Source organism: Pelophylax lessonae, assembly GCF_965119305.1.
Source record: "Pelophylax lessonae genome assembly, chromosome: 2".
Lineage (NCBI taxonomy): Eukaryota > Metazoa > Chordata > Amphibia > Anura > Ranidae > Pelophylax > Pelophylax lessonae.
The window spans coordinates 100,567,143-100,594,330 of NC_138769.1; the positions used below are offsets into that span (position 1 = coordinate 100,567,143).

The 27,188-nt window shown below is 45.3% G+C and overlaps 1 protein-coding gene across 4 annotated transcripts in view; it reads left to right on the forward strand.

Annotated features, from left to right (window-relative positions):
- The window catches only part of ITSN1 (intersectin 1), a 348,624-nt gene that overhangs the window by 106,013 nt on the left and 215,423 nt on the right, over positions 1 to 27,188 (forward strand). For 2 of the 4 annotated variants that reach the window (XM_082244893.1, XM_082244894.1), the window contains exon 6: positions 22,962 to 23,055. In XM_082244893.1, the coding sequence (XP_082101019.1) occupies positions 22,962 to 23,055 (94 nt within the window). Of the gene's footprint in view, positions 1 to 2,028; positions 2,206 to 22,961; positions 23,056 to 27,188 lie in introns of those variants that run through there. The other 2 variants (XM_082244896.1, XM_082244895.1) reach the window with 2 other exon arrangements.

Genomic DNA, 27,188 nt, shown 5'->3' on the forward strand with positions numbered 1-27,188 from the left:
CAGCATCAGAGAAATGGATTTTACGGTAAGTCAAAAATCCCATGATCATGTATACTTCAGTATTCAGACCCTTTACTCTGTTCTTTGTTGATGCACCTTTGGCAGTAACTACAGCCTAGAGTATTTTTGGGTACGACACGACAAGCTTTGCACACCTGGATTGGAGGATTTTCTGCCATTCCTATTTGCAAATCCTCTTAAACTCCAGTCAGGTTGGATGGGGACTGTTGGACAGCCATTTTCAGGTTTCCAGAGATGTTCAAGCCAGGACTCTAGCTGGACCACTCTGGGACATTCACAGAATCGTCCCGAAGCCACTCCTGTGATGTCTTGGCTGTGTGCTTAGGATCGTTGTCATGTTGGAAGGTAAACCCTTTGGCCCAGTCTGAGGCCCTGAGCGCCCTGGAACAGGTTTATGAGAATATTTCTGTACTTTGCTCCGTTCAGCTTTCCCACAACCCTGACCAGTCTACTAGTCCCTGCTGCTGCAAAACACCCCCATAGCATTATGCTGCCACCACTATACTTCACTATTGGGATGGTATTGAGCAGTTCATGAGCGGTGCCTGGTTGCCTCCAGAAATAACATTTAGAATTGATGCCAAACAATTCAATCCTGAATATCTGGTTCCTCACAGTCTGAGAGCCCTTCAGGATATTCTTCTGCAAATTCCAAACAGGCTTTATGTGTTTTGCTCTAAGGGGAGGCTTCCATCTAGCCACCCTGTTATAAAGCCTAGATTGGTGAAAGGCTGCAGTGATAGTTCTCCTGAAACATTGTCCCATCTTCACACTGGATCTCTGAAGGTCAGAGTGACCATCGAGTTCTTGGTAACCTCTTACTAAGGCCCTTCTCCCCCGAGTTCTTGGTAACCTCTCTTACTAAGGCCCTTCTCCCCTGATTGCTCAGTTTGCCTGACAGCCAGCTCTTGGAAGAGTCCTGGTTGTGTCAATCTTCTTCCATTGGAGAATAATGGAGACCACTGTGCTCTTGGGAACCTTTAGTGCAGCAGACTTTTTTTTTTTTTTTTTTTTTTTTGTAGCCTTCCCCGATCTGTGCCTCTTTGTCAGCTGTGCGGCATTTCATGGAGATGTGAATGTCTTTCAAAATCCTGTCCACTCAATTGAATTTACCACAGGTGTAGAAACATCTCGACAACGATCAAGAGAAATGGGAGGCACCTAAGCTACAAGTGTTGTTGCAAAGAGTCTAAATACTTATGTGATTTAAGTTTTTCCCTTTTCATTCATTTGCAAACATTTTCTAAAATTCTGTTTTTACTTTGTCGTCATGGGGTACAAAGTGTAGATTATTAGGGAAAAAAATGAATCTAAACAACTTTAATAGGCTGCAACATAACAAAATTGAATATCTTATGACCGCACTGTGTATATAACAACTTAAAACAGATACTCAATAGGTACAGTTAAGAGTAACTTTACTTTTGAAAACCTGCAGGGCTGAAATATGCAGGTATGCTGTAAACCTAAATGGCTACCGGTTCCCAGCAGCAGGTAATGCTGTCTTCGAACAGTGGAAAATAGATATACAGTGCAAACTCCTCTTGTTGCCTTCTTTTTACATTTGTTATCTGTATGTTTTATTTATTGACAAGCTAATTCATAATGCAAAGGATTTTTATCACAATTGTACATTATGACATTGTATTACGTCAGAACTGATCCACACTGAGTGTTCTAACATAATATGCATTTAGTGGAAGTCTTGCACCAGTTTGCTGCTGTTCCTTGTGTATACTGTGTATTTTCTATATTGATGAACTACATGGGGAGTTGGTTTAACAAACATCATCCAGCAGATTTCCAATATTCTAAGGGTTAGAGTGTTCTTTCTTGGACCCTTTGATCCACTTTCTATCTGCCTCTGGTATGAGCAGTTAATGAGATGTCCTGCAGGGGTGTGTATGATTTGATAAAAAGTGCCTGTCAGCCCCAGGACAAAAGACTGGTTATTGTGCAAATGCTGATACAGTATGTCTAAGGGTACTCTTGTTTTGTGTTTTGCAGGTATAGGTGGGATCGCTGCCATGCCTCTTGCAGCTGTAGCCCCTGTGCCAATGCCTCCTATCCCTGTAGTAGGGATGTCTCCTCCTCTAGTGTCTTCTGTTCCTGTTACTGCAGTGCCGCCTCTGGCTAACGGAGCCCCTGCCGTAATCCAGCAACTTCCCGCTTTTGCTCACTCTGGTATGCTGCTTAAAACTAATCATTGCATCTTTCCTCTTTTTTCAGATTACTTTGAACAGTTTGGGTCCTCTTTTGGATTGTGCAGTACTTTTATTGTCCCAAAAGTGAACCTATTGCTGTGCTTTGGGCATTTTAAGTATTTTACATATTCTTAACCACAGCAAATGACCTTTTAAAACATGAACTTGATAACCTCTAGCTACAGGCACTGTGGAGCTATATGTTACTCTATTCACAGCAGAAACACTAAATGTATACTCTGAGCAGCTCCCTTCCCTTTTCTCAGCAGTAACTTGGCAGCTCAACTGGCCCTGCTTCGCCTACCCACAGGAACACATCTGTCTTACAGTCTATTAGGACACAGAATAGGGTTTCCCTGGAAAGAGAAAAAAAATAGAGGGCAGATGAGCTGCTGAGAGACCTAAATTACTTCAGTGCTTCTGCTGTGGAATTTTGAGAACTCTGCAGTGCAGTGCTTGCCGCTACAGAGGTCAGTGAGGCTCAATTTTAAGCACATGTACTGATTTGTTAAAGGATTAGTAAAAACTTGAATGTCCGTAGTCAGGCCATGTGTTCAGTTAAAGTTAATTTTCTTTTCTTTTTCATTAATTGATGGACACAGCTCACCATCTTCTTGAACCTTGGGTTTATGCTTCCCCCTACAGGAGTAGGACACTAGGTGGAAAAAGTTTGACTACACCAATAGGTCAATCCCAGGGGGTATACTCCCACTTCCTGCTATAGCCTTCTTGGTGGCTATTACTTCTGCACGCAGGGTGTCTGAGTTGGCTGCGTTGTCTTGGCGTTCACCTTACTTGGTGGTTCAGAGACTAAGTGGTGCTTCCTCCCTGCCAGTCGTTCCTTCCTAAGGTCGTCTCTGGTTTCCATTGAAATGAAGACATTTTGTTGCTGTCCTTGTGCCCTAAGCCTAAGCACCCTAAAGCAATTGCCTTACATTCTTTGGATGTGGTTCAGGGAATCAGGGTGTACCTGGCAGCCACTGAAAATCAGATTCCCTGTTTGTCCTTACAGATGGACCCCGTAAGGGGCTGGCTCCGTCTGCTGCGGCCATTTCCAGATGGATCAGGCAAACGCTGGTGCAGGACTATTCTATTAGGGGTCAGGATCCTCCTTTCCCTGTTAAAGTGGTAGTATACCACTTTTTGCGACTTTTAACTACAGGTAAGCCTATAATAAGGCTTACCTGTAGGTACAATTAATATCTCCTAAACCTGCACAGTTTAGGAGATATTTGCACTGCATGCAGCCGCTCACGCGAGCGGCGCATGCGTTCTGAAGGTCCGGCGGACCTTCAGCGTTCCTTGCCGGGAACTTGGCGAAAAATAACTCCCATGCGCGGGAGTGACGTCATCGCGGCTCCGGCCAATCACAGCGTCGGAGCCGCCAAACCCGGAAGAGATGCCGAGGGATCATGTCAGCTCCCACAGCGGTGTCCGGGGTTCCGTGTCGGGGCTTCGTTCTAAGGTAAGTATTTCATAATGAGCTAGTATGCGATGCATACTAGCTCATTATGCCTTTGTCTTGCAGGGGTTTTTTTTTTTTAAAGTATACTACCGCTTTAAGGCGCATTCTACGAGAGCGATTAGTGCCTCTTGGGCCTTCCGTCATCAGGCGTCAGTGGTGCAGGTTTGCTAGGCAGCCACATGGTCGTCAGTGCACATTTTCACAAAATTTTATAAGGTGGATGTGTTGTCATCTGTGGATGCTGTCTTTGGCCGCAAGGTTTTGCAGACTGCTGTTGGAGAGGATTAGTCCTCTTTGAGGGTGTATTTTTTTTTTTTTTTTGTCAGGTGAGCTTCAGTTGGTTCCTGGTTGAGCTCCTGTTTTCCCTGGTTGGCTTTGTTTAGCCTTTGGGAGGTATGTTTATTGCTGTGTTCTTCCAACCCCTTATGTTGACACTGCTTTGGGACGTCCCAAGGGCCAGGAAGATATGGAGCAGTGTCTGTCAATGAACGAAAGAGAAAACTGCATTTTTGTCTTACTGTAAAATCCTTTTCTCTTATGTTCATTGACGGACACAGCACCCGCCCCTCCATTGAGTTGGGTTATATGTTAACTTCTGACACTGCTTGTTACAAAACTGAAGACCTATAGCAGAAAGTGGGAGTATACCCCCTGGGACTGCCCTATAGGCATAGTCAAACTTTTTTCTGCCTAGTGTCCTACTCCTGTAGGGGGCAGCGTAAACCAAAGGGTCAAGAAGATACGGAGCTGTGTCCGTCAATGAACATCCGAGAAAAGGATTTTACGTTAAGACCAAAATCCCTTTTTTTTTTTTTTTTACCCAATGAGGGACACATTGGGTTTTACTACTGCTTTGAGAATTGAAATCTGACAAACTGTAGGCCAGCCCCTACTAACTCCTTCATACTATTAGCATGTCTTATTTTTGCCAGTGTGCTGATGGGACAGATGTTTTCTTCAGCTCTGCTGTCATAAAACAAACCTATTTTTCTGTCAGCACTTTTCCATTCCTAAATATTTCTTGATTCAATCAAGACTTTTCTTTACATCACTGCTGTAGTTTTCTACCTGATGCAGCTGTCCAAAGCGTTGTCCTTCAGCCTTGCTTTTGGAGTGCTGCAACTGAATCCCACTGGACCTGATGTTGCAGGGATAGTATGGATGTGATTGTTTTGTACTTGGTTCTGTATGGGGAGCTTTCTAGAGACCATTCTGATAAAAGTTAGATAAAGAAACATTTGGCATTACCTCAGCACCTGACCTTTATACTGGGCACCATTTGTTTTCCCATTTCCCACCAGTTAATCCTTGGAATGGCTTAAAAACTTTGTAACAAAGTGCTGACATCATCCGCTAGGTGGAGTAACAGGCATGCTCTTTGACACCATACACAGTCCAGACAGGATCTTTCTGCTGCTCTTAATTGTAAAGAGCCATGTAGAACTCCCATTCCTGCTTCCAGCCTACAGTGACTTTGGTTACCTCCAGTCATCCAAACCCCACCCTCTACCAGCTCTTCGGGTTTCATGAGTATTTGATGCCTTGCCTCTTACCCTGAGCCTATATGTTGCCTTACCACCTAGCATTCTCAACATTGCTAATCCTAGACATGCAGTGGGCAGTTCTGCTTCATCCGGTGCTCCCAGCTCACTTTTTACTAACTGTTCTGGGGCTGCTTGCAGCATGCACCTGCTGACCACACCACCTTCTGCAGCCTGGAGTCATGTTGCTATCTGCTCTTAGAATCTCACCCGTCCTCTGAGTCTTCTTTAGCTTTGTGAAGTCTGACTGGGTCTTCTGCTCTTTCAGCTGAGGTTTTGACCACAGTCATGCAAGACTTCAGCACAGATTATCCAGTCATTTGCTGACTGATCAGAGTCTACAGGAGTTTTCCAACTCTCTCAAGCAGATTCTGTATCTGGTTTGCCTACTGCTCTAGTGGCTTCTGAGACATCCACTATAGAGTGTGTCTGATTCGGAGTCACTTAAAGCAGTATTGAACCCAAAAGCAAACATTTATGTTGCAGCTTGCCAATTCTTAGATGCCATGGCTGCATTAGTTTACTTTTAAGGCTTTCTTCTGTTTTCATCTAGTAATCCAGACAGCAAGTCTGTTTTTTCAAAAGTACAAGCTCTCCAGCAGATTGTATCCATTTATATGGATGAAACAAACCACTTAACACTGGCAGGGGTGATTTAAAATAATCCGCTTTCTTTTATTCATGCAAAACCTTTATTTTAAAAGGGAAAAACAGTTTGATGTAACGGATTATAAAGTGTGAGCTGGAATTTGGCTTCAGTTTGTTTATTTAAATCTAATAAATTTAACCCTCCTACTGACCATGTTGCTGTCTGTTGTACCTCATGTGCTCATTCATCCAGAGCTTTGTCTTACTAATACAGGAGGTATGTTACTGGCCAGATCACAGGGTGAAAACGGAGGGAAAAAAATATAATGCAGCCACCATATCGAACGATTTGTAAGCTGCAATAGAATACATTTTGGGTTTTGGGTTTAATCCGGCTTTATGGCCTTCACTGATGAGCTTGCCCCTGGGGAGTCGCAGTCTACTGCTGTTGCTGACATGTTTAGGTGGGCTGTTTTGGCTCTTTGATGCACTGTACACCACTTTGAAACTGGAGGACAAGCCTGTCACTTCTACTAGTTTTATTTCAAGTCCTGAGTCGTTTAAAACTACTAGGGGAGAAAAGACTTTTCCCTTGACCCACTCTTTTAACTATTTCTGTATGGACTTTGGTAGTGGTTTGCTCCTCCCAAGAGCTTATTTGTTTTGTATCCGTTTTTGTGAGTGCTCAAAGCGGTGGGGAATGACACCACTAGCACCTAAGCTTATGAAAAATAGTATGTTTATTTTAAGGAAAGAAAAAAGATTTCCATATGAAAACAGTTGCTTAAAGAAGAGCTCCAGCTTTTTCTCCCCAAAATATCTAAACAAGGGTCTATAAACCAGACAACACCATGTGCAAACCTTGGCGGTAAGAAGTGCAGAATTACCAGTGCATTGTTCCAAAACCTTTGCCAAGGGGGTAAGTTAGTTTTCTTTAATTGTTTTACTACCATAAAATGCTTTAAATTTCTCTTTGGTACAAGAATCAAAATACTTATAAACTAAGGAAGTCTGATTCCTTTAGGCCCCGTTCACATACAAGCGACGCTACAAGGTTGCGGTGCGAGCAGCGCGCCGCGACCTCGGAGCGGCCGCCACGGACTTCATAACATTGAAGTCTATGGCGGTCGCCTCCTGGTCGCCCCAAAGAAGCTCCGGACCCTTTTTCTAAGTCGGAGCGACTTTTGTCGCTCCTATTAGAACGGGTCCGCAGCTTCCCTATGGGAGGCGACCTGAGGCGACCAGGTCGCCTCACAGGTCCCCTTAGTGTGAACGGGGTGTTAATAAGGGAGAATGCAAAGCAGCTTTGCTGCCACAAATTGTTACAAAGTAATCAACCACAGCCTGGAGTTCTGGATTTACATTATCAGCCACTAGGGAACAACATTTCTAGATATATATCGGTCTTTATTTGTTTAAACACATTATTCATCTGTGCAAACTTTCAGATACATAGTAAATGTGTTTAATAACTCAAATAGAGATCTAATCATATAATCTCATTCTGTTTAAGAAAGTATTCTCACCTGCAAGCATTTTGTTTAAGTGGAGTAACAATATTTTCTTCTAATGTTATTTGGACCCTAAATTGGTAACCATTCAACAAGAATTTAAAGTTGTTCTAAAAGCTCCAAGGTTTTTTTATCTTCATGCATTCTTCAAACAAATGGCCACTGCCCTCCCCTATAACTGGCCTTTGCAGCAAGGAGCACATGGAAGAGCAACGATTGCAAAACAAAACCAAAGAAATTCACAGCTCAGCTTACCAGCCTGCAACCAACCAAATTATCCTGTCTAACCGTATCCGTTAAAAACAGGGGTTTAGTTTGCACACGTTTGCAAACACATGCATACGCTGCAGAGGCCCATGAAGGCACCCGAGTATTTTTTATAGTCCTAACTCTAAATTTTTAGAGCCTCCACAGGTGGAAGCACATGCATTATAATGGATAGGCAGAGGGCAGCTGAGCCTGGAGGAAGCCCACCCCTCCTTAAAGGCACAGGGGTGCACTGGACACCCATCACATAGCATAACCTTCTCAGTTCAACAGCGCCCCCACAAAAACAAAACTTGATGTGTTTTTCCAGCTTGTTTTGCGGTGTGTTTTTAAGCCCTCTTTTTATGAGTTTTTGCATGCAGTTTTCATGCATTTTGCTTTGTTTAGTTTTTTTTTGCCTTTAACCACTTGAATACAGGGCACTTTCACCCCCCTTCCTGCCCAGGCCAATTTTCAGCTTTCAGCACTGTCACACTTTGAATGACAATTGCGTGGTCATGCAAGGCTGTACCCAAATGAAATTTTTATCACTTTTTTCACACAAATGGAGCTTTCTTGTGGTGGTATTTAGTCACCGCTGGATACTAAAAAAAAAAAAAAAAAATTTGAAAATTTTTTTTTTCTTAGCTTCTGTCAGTAAATTTTGTAAATAAGGAGCTTTTTTTTCCTCCATCATTGATCTGCGTTGATGAGACCACACTGATGGGCGGTACGGATTGGTGTCACTCACTGATGGGCATTGGTGTAACAGCCGATCACATTGGTGAAGAGCCACGTCAATGGCTCTTTACCAAGATCGGGGTCCCGCCGTGTCCTAGGAACACGGCGCGGCCGTATGATGCCCTCCCAGAACGAGAGCCAGACTGCTGTGCTCCGCCGTCATTTGACGGTGGGCAGGCATCAAGTAGTTAAAAACACTTTATATTGCTGGTTGCTAAGGAGCGGGCCAGGAAGCCGGCTGCCACTTTCTTAACAGCCGATGAGTCATCAGCTGTCAGCGGGGTTCCCCACTAACAGATGAATGTAAAAAAGGTGTGAACGTAGGCTTAATATTTCTCTGTGGGATCTGCGCTTGTATGGCTTCACCTTAAATTGAACCCTGCACATGAATTTAGTATCAACAGGCAACAAGGATGTAGTTCACAGCCATATTGGACCTATTCTACAGTGCAATGTCTCTTCATTGTTGCCATTGAGGGCTGGGTCACACTTTTGTGTATAAAAAATGTGGGTAAAAACTGATGTGCGGTCACCTGCATTTATCTGCATTTTAATGCATGTTTTATATACTCATATTGCGGTTATCTGCTTTTTGTTCCTGTGTCATTCTTTCCTTTTTCACAAAAAAATACATCAAAATCATTGTTAGGGGACACAAACATAACATAACTTACAAAATTTCTGCTAAATCTAAAATATAAAACTGCATTGAGGTAATAAATGGTGTGTGTGTGTGTGTGTGTGTGTGTGTGTGTGTGTGTGTGTGTGTGTGTGTGTGTGTGTGTGTGTGTGTGTGTGTGTGTGTGTGTGTGTGTGTGTGTGTGTGTGTGTGTGTGTGTGTGTGTGTGTGTGTGTGTGTGTGTGTGTGTGTGTGTGTGTGTGTGTGTGTGTGTGTGTGTGTGTGTGTGTGTGTGTGTGTGTGTGGTCTTGGGGCTCATTCACATGGGTGCTAGGGCCTGTACAGTGCGTACCATTTTTTTTTCTTCTTTGGAACTGGAGCTTTGTGCAGGCAGCCTATGTTGCACTATGGGGATGCAGCAACTATATGAACACAGTGTTGTTTTTTTTTTTTTTTTTTTTTTATAGCCCTGTTGGTAAAATATGAGGGTCTAAACCAACCCCTGAAGTCTTTCTTTTAAGACCGAGAAAGGGACTAAGGAAACATTCCCCAGTCCCTTTCTCTGTAGCCTATGTTGCACTGCAGATGAATGAACAGGAGATATAGGCTCCTGTTCATTCATAAATGGAAGCATAGTAAACAGAGTTTACTATGCTTCCGTTATGAATGAACATAGTAAGTGATCAGTACTGATCACTGTGTTGATTCAGAAAAGGAAGAGGCCCAATAAATGACATTTTTACCATCTCCCTCCCCCGCTCTCCATCCTGAAAGCATCCCCCAGCACCTGGCAGTAGAGAAGGCAAGCTGGTAGTTAATGCAGGGGGAACAGGAGGGGGCCAGGAGAGAACACGGAGGGGGGGGGCACAAGCAGCTGGGGGAGTCGAATAGATCGTCGGGAGTGATTAGTGCGACTGTGTTGGGGTCAATAACCAGGACCAATCTCCCTGTTGGGCTCTCCATGAAGCGGCTGAAAGCCACGGAAGGGAAGGGAGGAGAAGCTGGCTTTCAGAGAGCCATACAGGGAGATTAGTTCTTGTAATTGCCCCAGCCTCACCGATTACCCCCTACTGCGGGTGTTTTCTGTGCATTTTGTGGATCCAGTGTCCTGGATACATCTCAGGCCATAGTGTTCCTTCCACAAGAGGCACTTCAAGCACTCCAATCTCACATTTGTACTCTCCAGCCCAGAAGCGGCCAAATTATTTATTTTTGCAAGAGAGTCCTGGGTGTGGTAGTAGCCTCCTTCAAAGCACACCCCCGTCCCTAGTTTCATTCCAGACATCTGCAATGCAACATTCTCTCGTCGTGGGACATGTCGGTCTGAACTCTGGACAGATTGTCCTCTGGACAGATTGTTTCATGCTGAAGACCAGGTTGTCCCTGGTTTGGTAGCTCCGTAATTCAGCTATGGAGTTGAAAATCCTTTACTACCAGTTTTTTTTTAAATCCTAATGATCGATACCTTGCTGTTGGCCTGGATCAGAAGCTTGCCCATTATTTTGGTGCAGGGGACTTGGTTGTTTAAAGAGTCTGGTCTCCAAATCAACACCCTGGAGCTCCGGGCGATTTGGCTACCTTTTTCAGCTTTGGACCATCCTGCTGAAGGGGGATCTGATACAGGTTCACTTGGGTCAAAAGTCTCCCCGCAGCAAGATGTGAAACTTCACATGCCAGACTTCCAAGTTTTTATGTACATTCTGGCTGTAGACATTTGTCAGGCAAGCTTCCTCAGTTGGACACTCGAAGGAGTGGTTCCTAGACCTGGAGGCGTTCCAGGACCTTTGTTTCAGATGATAGATGCTAGATGTGGATTTCTTAGCCTCCTGGTTCAACAACAAACTGTACAGGATTGTTTCCCAGTACAATGATCCTCTAGCAAAAGCAGTGGATGATCTAGTTGCTTGGTGGGAGCAATATAGAGTTTCCGCTCTCCTCTCACCCACAAGGTGTTTATTTTGTAGCTGTCCCCTCTGCTAGGTGACCACCTGAACTGACAACCCTTATCTTTGTAAAGAACCCTTTATGACTTTGCATTAAGATAAAGTAGTGTTGAAGTAATTTAATTCTTCTTGCCTTAGGCTCCATTCACACCTGAGCGTATCATTTGCAGGCATTTTTTGCAGGCGTTTGGAGGCAGGCATTGACCTCTAACAAAAATGCTTGTAATCTGCCAAAAAAGCTCTTGTACTTTTTTGAGCTTCAGGCAACAAAACGCTCATATGTGAACAGGGGCCTTTGAAATGAATGGGATTTTGCTTGTTGGGCATTTTAAGATTTCAGAGATGAGCAGTTTACGAGCTGAAAAACGCTCAGGTGTGAACAGAGCTTAAGGTAGTTTTTGCTACTCACCTCAACCAGGACATTGTTCTGAGTGAATCTCTGGCTCTAGTTCACTATAGGGAGTTTCTCCCTGTTTTTTGGATGCCACTGCTTCATTTAGAAAAACGTATTCCCCACTGATGGCCCACTTCTCTAGTAATGACCGGTATTGCTTTGTTACAAAACTAAGACATGAGTAGACTGGGGTTACCTGGGCTGGCCTACAGTTTTGTTTGCCAGTGACCATTCCTCCTGTAGGCAGCAGTATAACCCAAAGGTCGAAGTAGAACTAAGGGTACAACTTTTTTTTTTTTTTTCTTCTTTTTCCATTTTGGGTAAAGTAAGGGAGGCTTAACCCTGTCATTTTTTTCTTTATCCTATTGGGGAGATTTCCCTATACTTTCTGTCCCAAAGCCCAAACAGGAAGCGAGAGGAAATCCCTCTAAAGTGAGGGATTCCTTGATTGTTGCTAAAGTCACCAGATCTAGTGTCCCCATTGAAGGAATTTCCTGTTTTGGTGACAACCCACATTTTGAGATTTCATTTATAACTGTCATCAGGAAAAACAGATGGTGAATCTTTCTGACGGGTACACAGTCAGCAATCAAAAAATCTGACAAGTGTTCTAATCCCTCTCCAATCTATTCAAACTAAAAAAGTTTTTCCTTTTTAGGCATACTTTAAAGCCTACCTGTGTCCCTCAATGTCCTACCAGAAAAGGGTTTCCCCCAGTCTTCTTCCAGGACAGCCCTTGAGAGATGGGACTCCTCCCACCAGACAGGAAACCAATTGCCATTAGCTCTTTAAAAGGCGGTCCCTCAGGAACCTAGAAGTTTTTTTTTTTTTTTTTTTTTTTTTCTTTTTTTTTTTTTTGCGCTTCCTCTCTCTGGAGGAGACATGCTGCCTGGAGTAACCATTTTTTAAAGAGAGGGCTGGATGAGCTCCTTCACTCAAGGGCTACCAGTGTCAGCCAGGAGTTCCCCTCACCTTTTTTCATGGAGCAACTTTTGGCCTCAGGTACTCCGCAGGTGTATTGAGTATCCCATTCCCCCACTCTCTCTCCAGTGCCTGGTGAAAGAGAGGGCAATGATGTGTAGGCAGCATCAGCAGTTGGAAAGGCCCTGAGCATCTTCGCTGTAGGACGCCACAAACTAAAAGAAGCCGGGCGTCATTTCCGGCGGATATGGCCATCACTGCATGCCAGAGATCATGGTTCCAGGAGCAGAAAGCAAGGGGGGGCAAGCCACTGTCTTAAAGGCGCTACAGCAAGGGCTTAAGGCGCCAGCGACCGGAAGCAGAGGGTCATCATGGAGGCATCCCACGCTCCAGGGGATGCAAGCACTGGCTCATTACAGATAGGCTGGCAGTGGCCAGAGCCATATTATCCTGTGTAATGTATTTTTGGTAATGGAGATGGGAGTGCTGAAGGTCCTGGGGGAATCTTTTAGCAGCTTGTTTTGAGCACCTTAAGCTTAGGCACTGTGAGGAGGGTCTCTTATTAAAAACAAAGGGTCTCTTATTAAACAGACTCCCCTTTTTCCTTTTTGTTTTTTCTATCTGTCCCCTCTTTGAGAGAATCTTCTAGATCAGAAAAAAACAGCTGCTAAGACTGAAAAGAAAGTGTCCTTTCTGTGCTGCAAGGCTTTCATCTAGCTATACTAAGACTCTGTCCCACATGCATTACAGCAGTGTTTAAAAAGCGAGGAAGATTCTCCATTCTTAAGATTTCTTTGCTCTTTCACAATCATTCCGAAAATGTTTTGCAGATGCGTAGTGCCAAGCACGGCTGCTTTTCAGTCAGATCAGGTGCCCACCTCTCCCTACTCCTGTAGCTTCAGGCTCAGGAGAGCCTTCGGATAGAAGGGAGAACCCCACTAAGATTGCTGACCTAGATTCCTCCCAGTCAGACTCTAGACAGGAGGGTCATAGGGATGCCTTAAAATCTACCAGGTTCAGTCTTTCTTTGGAGGAAGTGGATAAACTTCTCTGAGCTATCTACGATACCTTAGAGATTAAGCAAGAAGAAGCTCTGCTATCAAGCCATGATGGCCTGTACTAAGGGCTGAGTATGAAGCCCAATGTATTCCCAGTGCACAAAATCATGACGGCTATGGTGCTCAGGGAGTGGTTTGAACCAGAGAAAAGGCCTTTCTTTTCAAGTAGCCTAAAAAGGTTTCCCTTCAATGAGGACCCCAAGTCAGTCTGGAACCAGTGCCCAAAGCTGGATGCCCCCCTAGCAAAAGTTTCAAAACTTTCAGATCTACCCTTCGAGGACATGGGGCACTTATGGTACCCCATGGACCAAAGGGGCGATATAATTCTGAAAAGATCATGGGATACCTCTTTGTCCAACCTTAGGCTGGCATTAGCTATGACCTGCTTAGCAAGAAATTTTGATTGAAACAGCTGTAAGAGCACCTGAAAGCGGGTACCCCCAGGGAGGAGTTACATTTTTTTCCCATACTTTTTAAAGCAGTAGGCTTTATTGTGGATGCCTCAGCTGAGTCAGTGAAATTATCAACCAGAGTAGCTTCACTATCAGTAGCAGCCAGGAGTGCACTTAGGCTCAAGACCGGGGGGAGGGGGGGGGGATACAGCCTTCAAGTTACGCCAGATGCCAAGTGGATGGAAGGTTGGAGAAATTCCTTCCCCAGTGGCAAAAACGAACCTCCAACAATTTCATCAGGGCAGTGATCGAAAAAGGTTATGCCCTGGAGTTCAGCGAAAAGCCGCCCTCAAGAATGCCAATGACCCAATTATCCAGGGACCCAGCAAAAGCCCAGGCCTTGCTGCAGCTCATATGGGAATTGGTAGACCAAAAAGCCCTGATACCAGTAGTACCTAAACAGGAAGAAGGAAGGGGTTTTTACTCGCATGTGTTTCTGGTACAGAAACCTTCGGGAAAATACTGCTTGATTCTAAATCTGAGGCCATTGAACGCTATCATACGGTATAAAAAATTCTGTATGGAGTCCATTTACTCTGTCAGGGGTTTGCTCCAGAGGGAGTGTTTCATAGTAACAATAGATTTAAAAGATGACTATTTTCACATCCCTCTAAGAGAAAGCACTCAGAAATATGTGTTGTGAAAATATGAAATATGAGAAATATGAGCCTGGTAGTAAAGATGGGGCAAAAAAACAAATCTACCTTTTTTCAAAGCAGAGCCTTACCCTTCGGCCTCTCCTCAGCTCCGAGGATCTTTACCAAAATCCTGCAGAAGCTCTTGTGCCTTCAAGACTCTTGTCCATAACCGTTGTCCCATACTTGGAGGACCCTGCTGTAAATGGCCCCAAGAGAAAGAAACTACTGGAAGACCTGATAGTTGCACAGCACTGGTTATCCCATCTAGGATGGATCATCAATATGGAGAAATCGAATCTCTCACTCTTGAAAGAAATTTTGTTCCTGGGTTATAATAACCTGCTCCAAGGAACAAATGATTGCACTCTTTTAGGAAAAAGTCAATCGCATCGGTCAAGGGACAGCAGAGATGCAAACCAATCTCCCAGTCTCGATAAGATAGATCATGTCGGACCTAGGGCTTATGACTGCCTCAATCCTGGCAGTAAGATGGGCCAGGTTTCACTAGAGAACACTTCAATCCTTCCTCTTACAAAACTTGGGGAAGAAAGGCTTAGTAGAGGACAGTGTGTCCCTCTCAGCCAAAACAAAGCAGGCCTTATGGTGGTGCAGAAACCAAGCCAATCTAAGGGAGGGATTGCTATGGGCTTTTCCAATCTCCCGCATATTGACTACAGATGCCAGGAGCCGGGGATGGGGGGGCCCACCTGGTGGGACAATGGGCGCAAGGAATCTGGTCTCCGTCAGAGAGACACAGTTCTTCCAACTGCAAGGAACTCAAGGCTGTAGCAAGAGGAATCAGTCTTTCAAGATCAACTCAGGAGCCAGCACGTACAAGTCAGGTCAGACAATATAACGTCCGTAGAATACCTGAACAAGCAAGGAGGGACCAGGAGCCCTATGCTGATAAATATAGCACAGAAAATCTTTTCCTGGGCAGAAGAGAATTTGGAATCCCTCTCTGCGATACATCTCAAGGGGACATGGCCGGTGCAAGGATTTTTGGCGCCCTAGGCAAAATAAAAATTCCTGTGATCCCTGTTTGTATTCTGCAGCCAGATTTTCTTAGGCCTTTATCCTTCATCATAGGTTCTCCTTCACCACCGCTATCCATCATAGGTTCTCCTCCACAACCGCTATCCATCATAGGTTATCCTTCACCACCGCTATTTTTCACCATAGACTCTCCTCCACCACCGCTAACCTTCATCATAGGCTCTCCTCCTATGTATTGGTGGTCTATGCGGGAATATCCTTACACTTTCTGCTATCAGTTCGGTTTAAAGGGGTTCCCTGCAGACCGCTGCAATCGGTGGTAGATACCACGATCGGCACTCTTAAAGCATCAGTACTCAGTTTTTTTGCGATTTGCAATATGGAGTCCCAAACCACTTTGTGCGACTCCCTGTCAGTCCGGATCCCAGTCGCTGGCCTCGATTTCAGCTGCCCTGGAAAGCTTGGCGACAAAAGTTGATTGTCATAAAAATGGTTGATAGCCTTCTCCTTCTATGGAGGTGTCTTCTGATCCAGAGGCTGATGGGGTTTCCCCGGTCGCCCCCCCTACCTGAGGGGTCGCTGTCCTCGCAGTCAGATGGTGAAGAGGACCTGTCTTCTTCAGCTGCAGCAACGCGCCTTAGTGGAAGCCCTGATTATTTCAGTGCGGGGTACTTTAAAATTGGCTGCTGAGCCCACGCCGGCAGGGATGCAGTTGGCTTTTGGCTCCCAAAAGTCTCAGAAATCTGGCAAGGTTTTCCCTTGTCCTGACACCTTTCACGATATTGTAAATGACCAATGGCGGCGCGTTAAGCACATGTTAGTGGTACCAAAATGCTTTAAATGCCGGTATCCTTTTGCTGAAAAGGTCTCCAACTGTTGGACGGTGCCACCTAAAGTGGACCATCCTGTTTCCAGATTGAACAAATCTACCCTTGTGCCTGTGTTGGAATCCCTTTCCCGCCATCTTCATGTGCTGGCGGGTTCCGTTTTGAAACTGGTTTTTGTGTCTGTTGGTTTCACAGACGGTGACTAAATGGATTAGGGGGTTGCAGGAGTTTTTGGACCCCGAGACTGTTCCTCCGGGAACAGCTGGAACTGTTGGACCAGGTGATCCAGGCTCTGGTGTTCTTGTGTGATGCGTCTATGGATGCGGCTCCCCTGGTGGCCAGGGTCTCCGCCATGGGCATTGTTTTAAGACGCATGGTTTGGTTGAAGAACTGGTCGGCTGACCAAGCTTCTAAAAAGGCCTTAGCTGATCTTCGCTTTCTGGGAGACCGGTTTATTTGGTAACTCATTGGATGAGTTGATCAAGGAACTGACTGGCGGGAAGAGTACTCTTCTTCCTCAATTTTCCAAGGGTAAGACACCCCGTCCTAAGTGGGGTCTTTCCTTTTCTGATCACAAAGGTTTTTTTCGTGCCTCCGGGGCGCAAGAAAAAGGTAAGTCAACTTCTGGAGGCGCTAAAAATCCCTGGGGCAAGACCAAGCCCAGTCAGTCCGGTGCAGCAGACAAGTCCTCTTCAGCATGAAGGGGCGCCCTCACCCGGCTCAGGGGTGGGGGGACATCTGCGGTTCTTTCAGGAACCCTGGACTTCCTTAATTCAGGACGATTGGGTTCGCAAACTGGTTTGTTCCGGGTACAAGGTCGAATTTCGGTCCCGGCCAGGGGACAGGTTCTTTTAAGTCTTCACCGGTCTCCGGAGCGTTTGAAGGATCTGCGGGAGGCTGTGCGAGATCTCCTGGCTCAAGGGTTGATTGTGCCGGTTCCCCAACAGGAACGCTCTCGAGGTTTCTATTCAAACCTGTTCACTGTGCCCAAAAAGGAGAGCAAAGTGCATCCAAATCTGGACCTCAAGGCTCTGAACCGCTTTGTGTCGGTGCAGAAGTTTTGAATGGAGTCCATTCGGTAAGTGGTGTGGCATCTTTAAATCGGGGGGATTTTATGGCTTCCATCGATCTATAAGATGCGTATCTCCACGTCCCCATATTCGAGGGACACCAGCCATTCCTCCGCTTTGCGGTGGCAGAGGAGCACTTTCAATTCGTTGCGTTACCCTTTGGTCTCGCCTTGGCTCCAAGAGTTTTTACCAAGGTCCTAGCCCCTGTGCTGGCCTTGTTGTGTCGATGAGGTATCTCCATTGTGGGGTTTCTGGACGATCTCCTGTTGCAAGCAGTTTCCCATTTGGATCTGCTGGACAACATCTCCATCACAACCTATCTGGGGCTGATCCTCGACTCTGCTCTGGCGAGGGTCTTCCTTCCCTTGGACAAGCTTCAGAAGTTGCAAGGTGCAGTCAGGTTGCTGATGGAGGCAGATCAGTCCTCCTTGCGGGCTTGCATGAGGGCCCTGGGTCTGATGGTCTCAACCTTCGAAGCGGTCCTGTCTGCTCAGTCTCACATGAGACAGCTGCAGAAAAAGATTCTGTCAAAATGGAACATAGATCCTCGGTCATTGGAACAGAAGATTCGGTTGAGCCATCTAACAGTCAGGTCTCTCTTGGTGGCTCCAATCGGCTGTCCTATACCAGGGCAAGTCCTTCCTGTCGGTGTTTTGGACGATGTTCACCCCAGCCTGACAGGCTGTCTGTGGTGGAGTGCTGGGGAAGCTCTGTGCCCAGGGAACTTGGACGACAGAAGAGTCTAACTTGCTGATCAATATCCTGGAGCTGAGAGCGATCAAGCTCTGCCTGCTTCACTGGACAAGTCGGCTACGCGGCTCTCCTTTTTTGAGTCCAGTCGGACAATGCTACAGCTGTGGCTTACATCAATCATTAAGGGGCACCAGTAAAACCCTGGCGGCCAAGGAGGTGGCCGAGATTCTGGTATGGGCGGAACGCAATGTTCTGGCTCTTTCCGCGGTCCACATCCCGGGTGTGGAGAATTGGCAAGCGGATTACCTGAGTCATCAGGTGTTGGATCAGGGGGCGTGGTCCCTGCATCCGAAGGTGTTTCATCTCCTGTTTGCCTGGTGGTGGACTCCTGGAGGTGGATCTCTTCACGTCTCGCCTCAACAGGAAAGTTCAGAGGTTTGTGGCCAGGTCTCGGGATCCTCTAGCTGACGCCACAGATGCTCTGGTGGCTCCTTGGGGTCGGTATTGCCTATTTATATGCCTTTCCACCGCTCGTTCTCCTGTCGAGGTTTCTTTGGCGTTCTTGGTACGCAGAACTGGTAAAAATGGTCGTGGATCCTCCATGGCATCTTCCTCTGCGGGAAGATCTTCTATCTCAAGGACCGATCTTCCATCCTGGTTTACGGTCGCTGGCTTTAATGGCTTGACTGTTGAAAGCAAGGTGTTGAGGGATAGAGGTCTCTGATTCTGTGATTCCTACCCTTTTGAAGGCCAGGAAATCGACCTCTAGGAAGATTTATCATCGTACGTAGAAATCGTACATTTCATGGTATGAATCGCTTCAGCTGCACCCTCGCTCTTTTTCGATAGCTAGGGTTCTGGCCTTTTTTGCAAAGAGGGGTTGAGCAGCGCTTTGCATTGGGAACTATCAAGGGCCAGGTGTCGGCCTTGGCTATTTACTTCCAACGTCCGTTGGCTACTCATAGTTTGATTCGCATTTTCATTCAGGGGTTGCGTCATCTTACCCATCCGAGGGTAAGGGACAGGAGTGAAGGGAGCACTCGGGGAGTGCTCGGCAGGTTGTCTGGTCCCTGGAGGAATCCAGGTTACCGATCAATGTTCTGGAGCTGAGAGTGATCCAGCTTTGCCTAGTCCACTGGACCAAGTACCTGCAGGGTTGTCCAGTGCGCATTCAATCAGACAATGCCACGGCCGTAGCTTATGTCAATCACCAAGGGGCACCAAAAGTGTCCTTGCGGCTTTGGAAGTGGCAGGCATCCTTCGTTGGGCGGAACGCTTTGTTCCAGCTCTCTCTCCTGTTCACTTTCCAGGAGTGGAAATTGGCAGGCGGATTACCTTTAGTCGACAGGACTTGGTTACAAGGGAATGGTCCCTCCAGCCGGAGGTGTTCCAGCAGTTGTGCCTTCGTTTGGGCACTCCGGGTGTATATCTGTTGGCGTCTTGGGCAACAGAAAAGTACAGAGGTTTGTGGCCTGCTCCCGGGACCCTCTGGCAGGCACCGCAGACGCGCTGGTGGCCCCATGAGGTCAGTATCAGCTGATGTATGCTTTTCCTCTTATCAAGTTGCTGGCAAGATCTTAGCAGGCGGAAGGAATGCCGGTCATTCTTATGGCTCTGGACTGGCCTCACCGAGCTTGGTACGCCAACCTGTTCAGGCTAGTCGCAGACTCTCCTTGGATACTTCCTCTCAGGGAGGATTTATTGACTCAAGGGCCAATCTTCCATCCTGCTTTACGGTCGTGGCTTTGACGACTTGGCTGTTGAAAGCCAGGTGCTGAAGGACAGGTGATTGTCTGCTTCAGTGATTCCCACTCTGCTTACAGCAAGGAAAGCGACTTTTGGGAAGATTTATCATCGTACGTAGAAGTATATTGCTTGGTGTGAGTCTCTTGGGCTCCCCATCGCTCTTACTTGGCTCTTACTTGGCTAGGATCTTGGCTTTCCTTCAACAGGGTTTTGAGCAAAGGTTGACCTTGAGTACTATTAAGGGTCAGGTTTCGGTCTTGGCAATTTTCTTCAAAAGGCCTTTGGGCACCCATTCCCTGGTGCTTAAGTTCACCCTGAGGGTGCGACACTTGGTACCTCCAGTGCGACCTTGGGACCTTAATTTGGTGCGGTCGGTTCTTCAGAAACCTCCTTTTGAAAGTATTCGGGAGATTCCCCTGCTTGCCTTATCCCAGAAGGTGGCCTTGGTGAGTATCACTTCTGCGCGAAGGTTGTTGGAACTGGCAGCGTTGTCCTGTCGTTCTCCCTACCTGGTGGTTCACAGGGATAAAGTGGTACTTCATCTGGATCCGTCCTTCCTTCCGAAGGTGGTTTCCAGTTTTCACTTAAATGAGGACATTGTGTTACCTTATTTTTGTCCTAAGCCAAACCATATTAAGGAATTTGCACTGCATACTCTGGATGTGGTTCAGGCAATCGGGGTTTACTTGGCGATTACTGAGTCTTTTCGAAAGTCAGATTTGCGCTTTGTACTCCAAAGAAAGGGCTGCCTACGTCTGCTGCGACTATTTCCAGATGAATCAGACAGTTGTGCATGCTTATTCAGTTAAGGGTCAGGTTCCACCATTCCGCGTTAAGGTGCATTCTACTCAGACGCTTATTCCCTTCTGGGCTTTTCGCCATCAGGCATCTGTGCTTCAGGTTTGCAAGGCGCCTACCTGGTTGTCTGTTCACACCTTTACCAATTTTTTTTAAGGTGGATGTGCTGGAATCTGCAGATGCCTCTTTTGGCCACAAAGTTTTTGCAGGCTGCTGTTTAGGGGGCTTTTTGGCCTTCCTTGAGGGTGTTTACTGTTTGTTTCAGGTGGACCTCATCTTGTTCTGATGAGTCCTGTGTTGCCTGGTTGGCTATATTTAGCCTTGGGGACTTTTTTTTCTGCTGTCCCCACCCCTCATTTTTATGGCACTGCTTTGGGACGTCCCTACTGATATGCATCCGAGACTGCGTCCATCAATGAATGATAGAGAAAACTGGATTTATGGTTTAGGGGGCCTCGGGCTCCCTACGCCCTGACTACCTCCATGAAGACAACGTTCCGGGTGTGGCGCCAGGGGCTGCTCCTGGAGGCGTATCTGAGCACCGCGTTCTCCCCGAATACCCCCCTGTGGATTAATCCCTCCCTGCCACATTTATACCGCTTGCCTGACCCTGTACTCTGGGCTAAATACAACATTAAAAAGGTTTCGGACCTCACGTCGGACTTGTCTCTCCCGTCTTTCACTCAACTAGTTACTGATTGCAATGTTCCACCCTCTTATTTCTTCCATTACATGCAATTATCTCACGCCTTCGGAGCCCAGTTCCTGACCAATGTCTCACATCTGGTGCAGTCAGATCTGGAACGCGTCTTGTGCCATGACTGCTTTAGTCGAGCTGTCTCGGTGCTGCATGCCCATCTACTCCGGGTCTTCTCTCCGGAGCTCTCTGGCCTACACTCTCGTTGGACCCGGGATGTTCCGGATCTGGACTCGGTGGACTGGCTGAACATTTGGTAATCCCCCTTTAAAATATTGGTCTCATGCGGGATCGCTTGATTCTATATAAGATTGTCCATAGAGCATATCTTACCCCTTACCGACTGAATAAAATCTATTCTGCTCAACCTCCGGAGTGCTGACGCTGCTGACGAACCCCGGGTGATTTTATCCATATCTTTTTGGACGTGCCCCGAGCGTTCCGCTTACTGGTCCTGGATATTTGAGGTGTCATCCACTATACTACAAATTACCATTGACCCCTCTCCCAAGCTTGGCCTCCTGGGATTGCTGGATGACCTGGTGCCCAGGGTGGCGGACCGTACCCTCCTGGCTCTCCTGTTATTCTATGCCAGAAAGAACCTTACTCTCCACTGGCGCCAGCGGGTTCCCCCCACACTTCTGCAATGGAGGCGCCTGGTAGACTCTGTCATACCCCTGTATCGTGATACCTATTGTCACAGAGGCTGCCCAAAAAAGCATGACCGGGTTTGGGCGAGGTGGTTGGCGGACTCTTCAGCTGCCTTGCTTGCATGATTGCCTCTCTATGGTTGTCCCCAGCCTATCGCCCTAGCCACCTGGGGTGTGCTGCCATGTAAGAGTTTGTAGATCCTATGCTTTGTGTTTAGGCCGATTTGTGTTTACTTTCTGCTCCGACATTTGCCTTTGCGTGGGTGGCAGTGTATTGGCTGATTTCTACATGTAACTTTGTACTGAGTCTTTTGCACCAAACTTTGTTGTTGTTGGTTTTTCTTTTATCAGTAAAAAGATTTTCAAAGAAAAAAAAAAAGAAAACTGGATTTTTGATTTACCGTAAAATCATTTTCTCTTAAGTTCATTGACAGACACAGTAACCGCCCGTCTGGGTTGGGTTGGTATTATTTCTCTGACACTGCTTTGATATAAAAATGACATCCTATGCAGGAAGAGAGAGGGTATACCCCCTGGGACTGCCCAAAGGCGTAGCTAGAACTTTTTTTCTGCCTAGTGTCCTCCTGTAGGGGGCAGTATAACCCTACTGATATGCCTCAGAGTCTGCATCCTTCAATGGATTTAAGAGAAACTGATTTTATGGTAAGTCAAAATTCCAGTTTTCTAAAGCTGTAAACCTCTGTCAAATTTACTGTGTTTACTGGAAACTTTTTATTGTTTTGCAAATATTTTCTTAATGGATTTCTTGTAATCCATGAATAATGAGCCCAATGTATAGAAAGTCTTTCTTGAGAACCGAGAAATCGGAGTTTTTTTTCAAGCTTGTAACAAAAGTGTGAAATGGTCTCTTGCTAAATTTGAAATTTTATGTTGCAATTGGTAGAATGCGTAACCATCGTCTTTTTAAAGATCAAGGATAAGTCATTCTTGAAGGAAACCTGTATTAACGTAAATTTGACTTGGACATTCCTCTATACTTAAAGAATATCTGTAACGCAATTAATTTGGAAAGTGTTAGATTATCCTGTATGTGACCAGCCACGCTTCATTGGCTCCATTGTGGCATGCATATGTGTACAAATGCAAATGTTATAGTAACTTTTGTTTTTATATATTTCTAGCCACGTTGCCAAAGAGTTCGTCGTTTGGCCGTTCAGGTGCTGGAGGCCAGGTCAACACTAAACTTCAGAAAGCCCAGTCGTTTGATGTCGCTATGTAAGTATTGAGCATTTATGTTTAACACATTTTTGAGCTGGCATTTTGGGGTTTCCTCACACCTAGACATACACGCATATGAAAGTGCTAGTTTCGGTTTTATGGATTCGTTTTAAGTATGGAGAGAACCGTCAAACTCAATGAAAAAAAAAAAAAAAAACCTTCTTGGTCACAAACACTTTTTATTTAACCCCAGCACTAAAATACAGCAATGCTAACCATTTGGCTTCCAACACATACAGCATGTCTATTAGACTGTTTTCCAGCAAAACTGATTGGTCTTAGCTGTGCTCCAGGGACCAGATGGCTTTTTACATGTTCTAAGAGTTCTAGTAATACATTTCCTAACTGATCCTCTCACCTCCTCTGGGCAGTCTTTCACCTTTTCAATTAGCTTTAACCCTCATGTTCTGTACATTGTGGGATGGATATTTATCAAACAAATCCCCCAACAAAATTGGACACATCTATTGCAAACCAGGCTGCCTGTCATTTTGCAAACCATGGCAAAAAAGGTACGTGAGCCCATTGAAGTAAACCACTTCCCGTCCTCGTTATAGCCGAAAGACAGGTACAGTGCGGGCTCACATTGCCTGGAGGGCTTCTATGGATGTCCTGTGATCCCGCATCGACACAGATCTCTGATTGCTGTGTCCTACGGACACAGCTGGTCACAGATCGAGGTAAAGAGCCAATCACAACTGCTCTTTACCATGTGACTAGCTGTGTCCAATCACAGCTGAACATAATTTAAACAGTACTTGCCATTTATCTGCATTCCTCTCCTCACGCTTGACAGCGTTTGAAGCATGGTTCACATCCGCTGATGCTTCTTATGCAAAGCATTCTTAACCACTTCTGGACTGGAAGGATTTGCCCCCTTAATGACCAGGCCCTATTTTGCAATTCGGCACTGCGTTATTTTAACGGACAATTGCGCAGTCATGCGACGCTGTACCCAAACAAAATTTACGTCCTTTTTCCCCACACAAATAGAGCTTTCTTTTGGTGGTATTTGATCACCTGTGCGATTTTATTTTTTTATTTTTTTTTTTATTTTTTGCGCTATAAACAAAAAAAGAGCGACAATTTTGAAAAAAAGAAAAAATATATTTTTCACATTCTGCTAAATGGCATTCTCAAAAAAGAAATGTAAAAATCTTATTTTAGGCCAATTTGTTTTCTACTACATATTTTTGTTAAAAAAAATGGCAATAAGTGTATTTTGATTGGTTTGCGCAAAAGTTATTGTGTCTAACTACTGGATAGATTTATGTCATCTTTAATGTGTGTGTTTTTTTTTTTTTTTACTAGTAATGGCGGCAATCTGCGATTTTTTTTTTTTTTTTTTTTTTTTTTTTTTTTTTTTTTTTTTTGCGGGACTACGACATTACAGCGGACAGATCAGACCCCTAACTGACATTTTTGACACTTTTGGGGGTACCAGTGACATTGCTACAGTAATCAGTGCTAAAAATATGCACTGTTACTGTAATAATGACACTGACAGAGAAGGGGTTAACAGTATAGGTGATCAAGGGGAGTGATTCGAACTGTATGGGGGTTGGACTTGTGAAATGATCAGAGACATACGATCCTATATAGCAGGATCACATGAGCTCTGTGATCATTGCAGGGAGAAGGACGGTCAGCTGTGTTTACAACAGCTGACCGTCCTTTTCTCTCAGCCGGGGGTTGTCAGGCGGCAATTGAAGCCGCCTGACCCATGCATCGGCTTCCCCGCGTGCCCCCTAGCGGCCTTCTGGAGATCAACGTAGACCTACGTCGTTTTGCCTGTCTTGTGCCACCCTGCCGCATAAAAAGGCGGTGGGTGGTCCGGATCTGGTTAAAATGTTGGGAGTAGTAATTACACAACACCTCCAAACTCATTCCATTATTTGGACTCCAGTTGTGCAAACTACTGAATCCAGTTAGTTTTTGTTGTAGTAATTAGTTTATGGGTTCCTTCCTTCCTGTTTAACGGGTGTGTTCAATGAAGACATTGTGGGCTATCAGCTCTGTCAAATCCACTGTGGAGAAAGCAAGGGTGAGACTTAACCCCGCTGTGTGTGTCAGTGGACAGCACATTGTGTTTGTCAACAGTTTGTGACTTAGATGAGGTTTAAATCCCATTTTATTACTACAAAAAACAGTAAATTTCAAGGGGTTTGCATACTTTGCCACTGTATGCACACGTTTTTGGTGTATTTGTGCTTGCAATGTTGGAAAGCCAAGTTGGACCACTTTGTACATGTTTATAACAGATTTGGCCATGGACAGATTTTATTCTGTTGCTGTTCAACTTTAGGTAGCAGAGGGAAAACTAAATCTGCAATCTTTAGTCACTAATAAATCTGTATCCGTGCTTTTGTTTAGTATTGCCGCGTTAGGTTCCTTTCCATGTTCTGCCCTGTCTAGTTACCACCCATTGTAAAAATCAAAGCTAAGTAGCTCAAGATGAAATTTACATACAGATGAGACAGAGTAGTGGTCTGCTTGTAAAGCAAATACTGTGTGTGTGTGTGTGTGTGTGTGTGTGTGTGTGTGTGTGTGTGTGTGTGTGTGTGTGTGTGTGTGTGTGTGTGTGTGTGTGTGTGTGTGTGTGTGTGATATATACGTGTTTTTATATTATATTTGTTAATAAAATAAAATTCAACTAAACCAATCATATTGTTCATTTTTAAACATGAAGACAGTACAAACTTAGAAAGCAAACCCAGGTTATAGATGCTAATATTCTACACTTTTCAGCACTTCAGCAATTGTCTTCATGTTCATATGCTATGACGTGTAACTTTCCAGTTTGTGACCACCCTATGTGTGTGTAAAGTGGTCTAATTTTCTCTAGCCAGTGTACAGGATGTCAAGGTTGGGTCCTGAGCGGCAGGTATATTTCCCCACTATCTGGGTTTCAGTATCTTTTAAAGTGGTTGTAAACCTGGAAAATCAAAATGAACAGTCTACCTTATTCAGCAAAGCAGCAGAAGTCATCTGTCCTCAGTCTGGCCAGGAAAGGAAAAGTCAGTCCAGCCAGGATCTGCAATCCTCTGTTTCTGACAGTGAGAAAATCCGACACATTTAAAATAAAGGTGTTGCCATGCCCCCTCTCTTGTGATTGACAGACTTAATTAGGAGACACATGCACGAGAGAAGGAGCCGTGCCTCCCACAGCCTTGTACACAGCACATCCACAAAGATATGTCCCCCTAAGTCCTCTTGACTTCCCCTGTCATGCGCGCTGCTATGCCAAGCCTGGGAGATTTGTGGAGGCGTGTACAGCTGGGAAGGAAGTTCAGTGATGTCACGATTCCATCCCCCAGGCTTCAGGCTGTCAACACGCCTACAGATCTAGAGAAATTCAGCCTCCTATAATGGGAATACATAATGAAATACAGAGGTACAAATAATTAGATTTACTTGCTTATGGTACAGACTGTAAACATATGTTAGTGTTTCATATTTATGCCATTTGGGGTTTACAACCACTTTAAGGGGGATTATTTGAAGGTAATGTTGAGTACTCAGGGGTTCTCGCCTATGCAGGGTGGGGGGTTCCGGGGTAGTCAAGCTGGGGGAGGAGAGGACTGGCTTTTGGTACTCTGGATTGTGAAGTCCTTATTAGTGACCTGGAATTTCAGAGGCTTGTAGAGTGTTGGCTGGGAAGGACCTTCAAACCCTGATTACAGGTACTTTGTTCTTGAAGGGGTTAGGCCACATACAAGGGGAGTCTTGATAAGGAAGAGATAAGTCAGCACCTAGCTGTGTAAAAGAGAGCTGGACACACCTTAGGGAGCAGGGTGAACTAAGCTTGGGATTGAACCACGGTTGCTAAACTTTAAAAATTCCATTCCTTTGGACCCCAGTAGCAGACAGGAAACCCATCAACCCAACTGTGGGACCCATAGAGCGGCAGTGAGCCATTATCTTGCTTTTTATTTGAATAAAATTATGGACTGTTTTCTGTTCGTTAGTTGAAGTAAGCGATTTTGGTCTTGGAGAAACCAATAAAGACTTTTACAAGATTGTTGCTGGTGATCTCAGGCTACCATATGACACCAAGCAAGATATTGATGTCTTGTAGGGCCATATAAATCTGTTCTTGTCATCTATTTATTTATCTTTTGACATTTCAG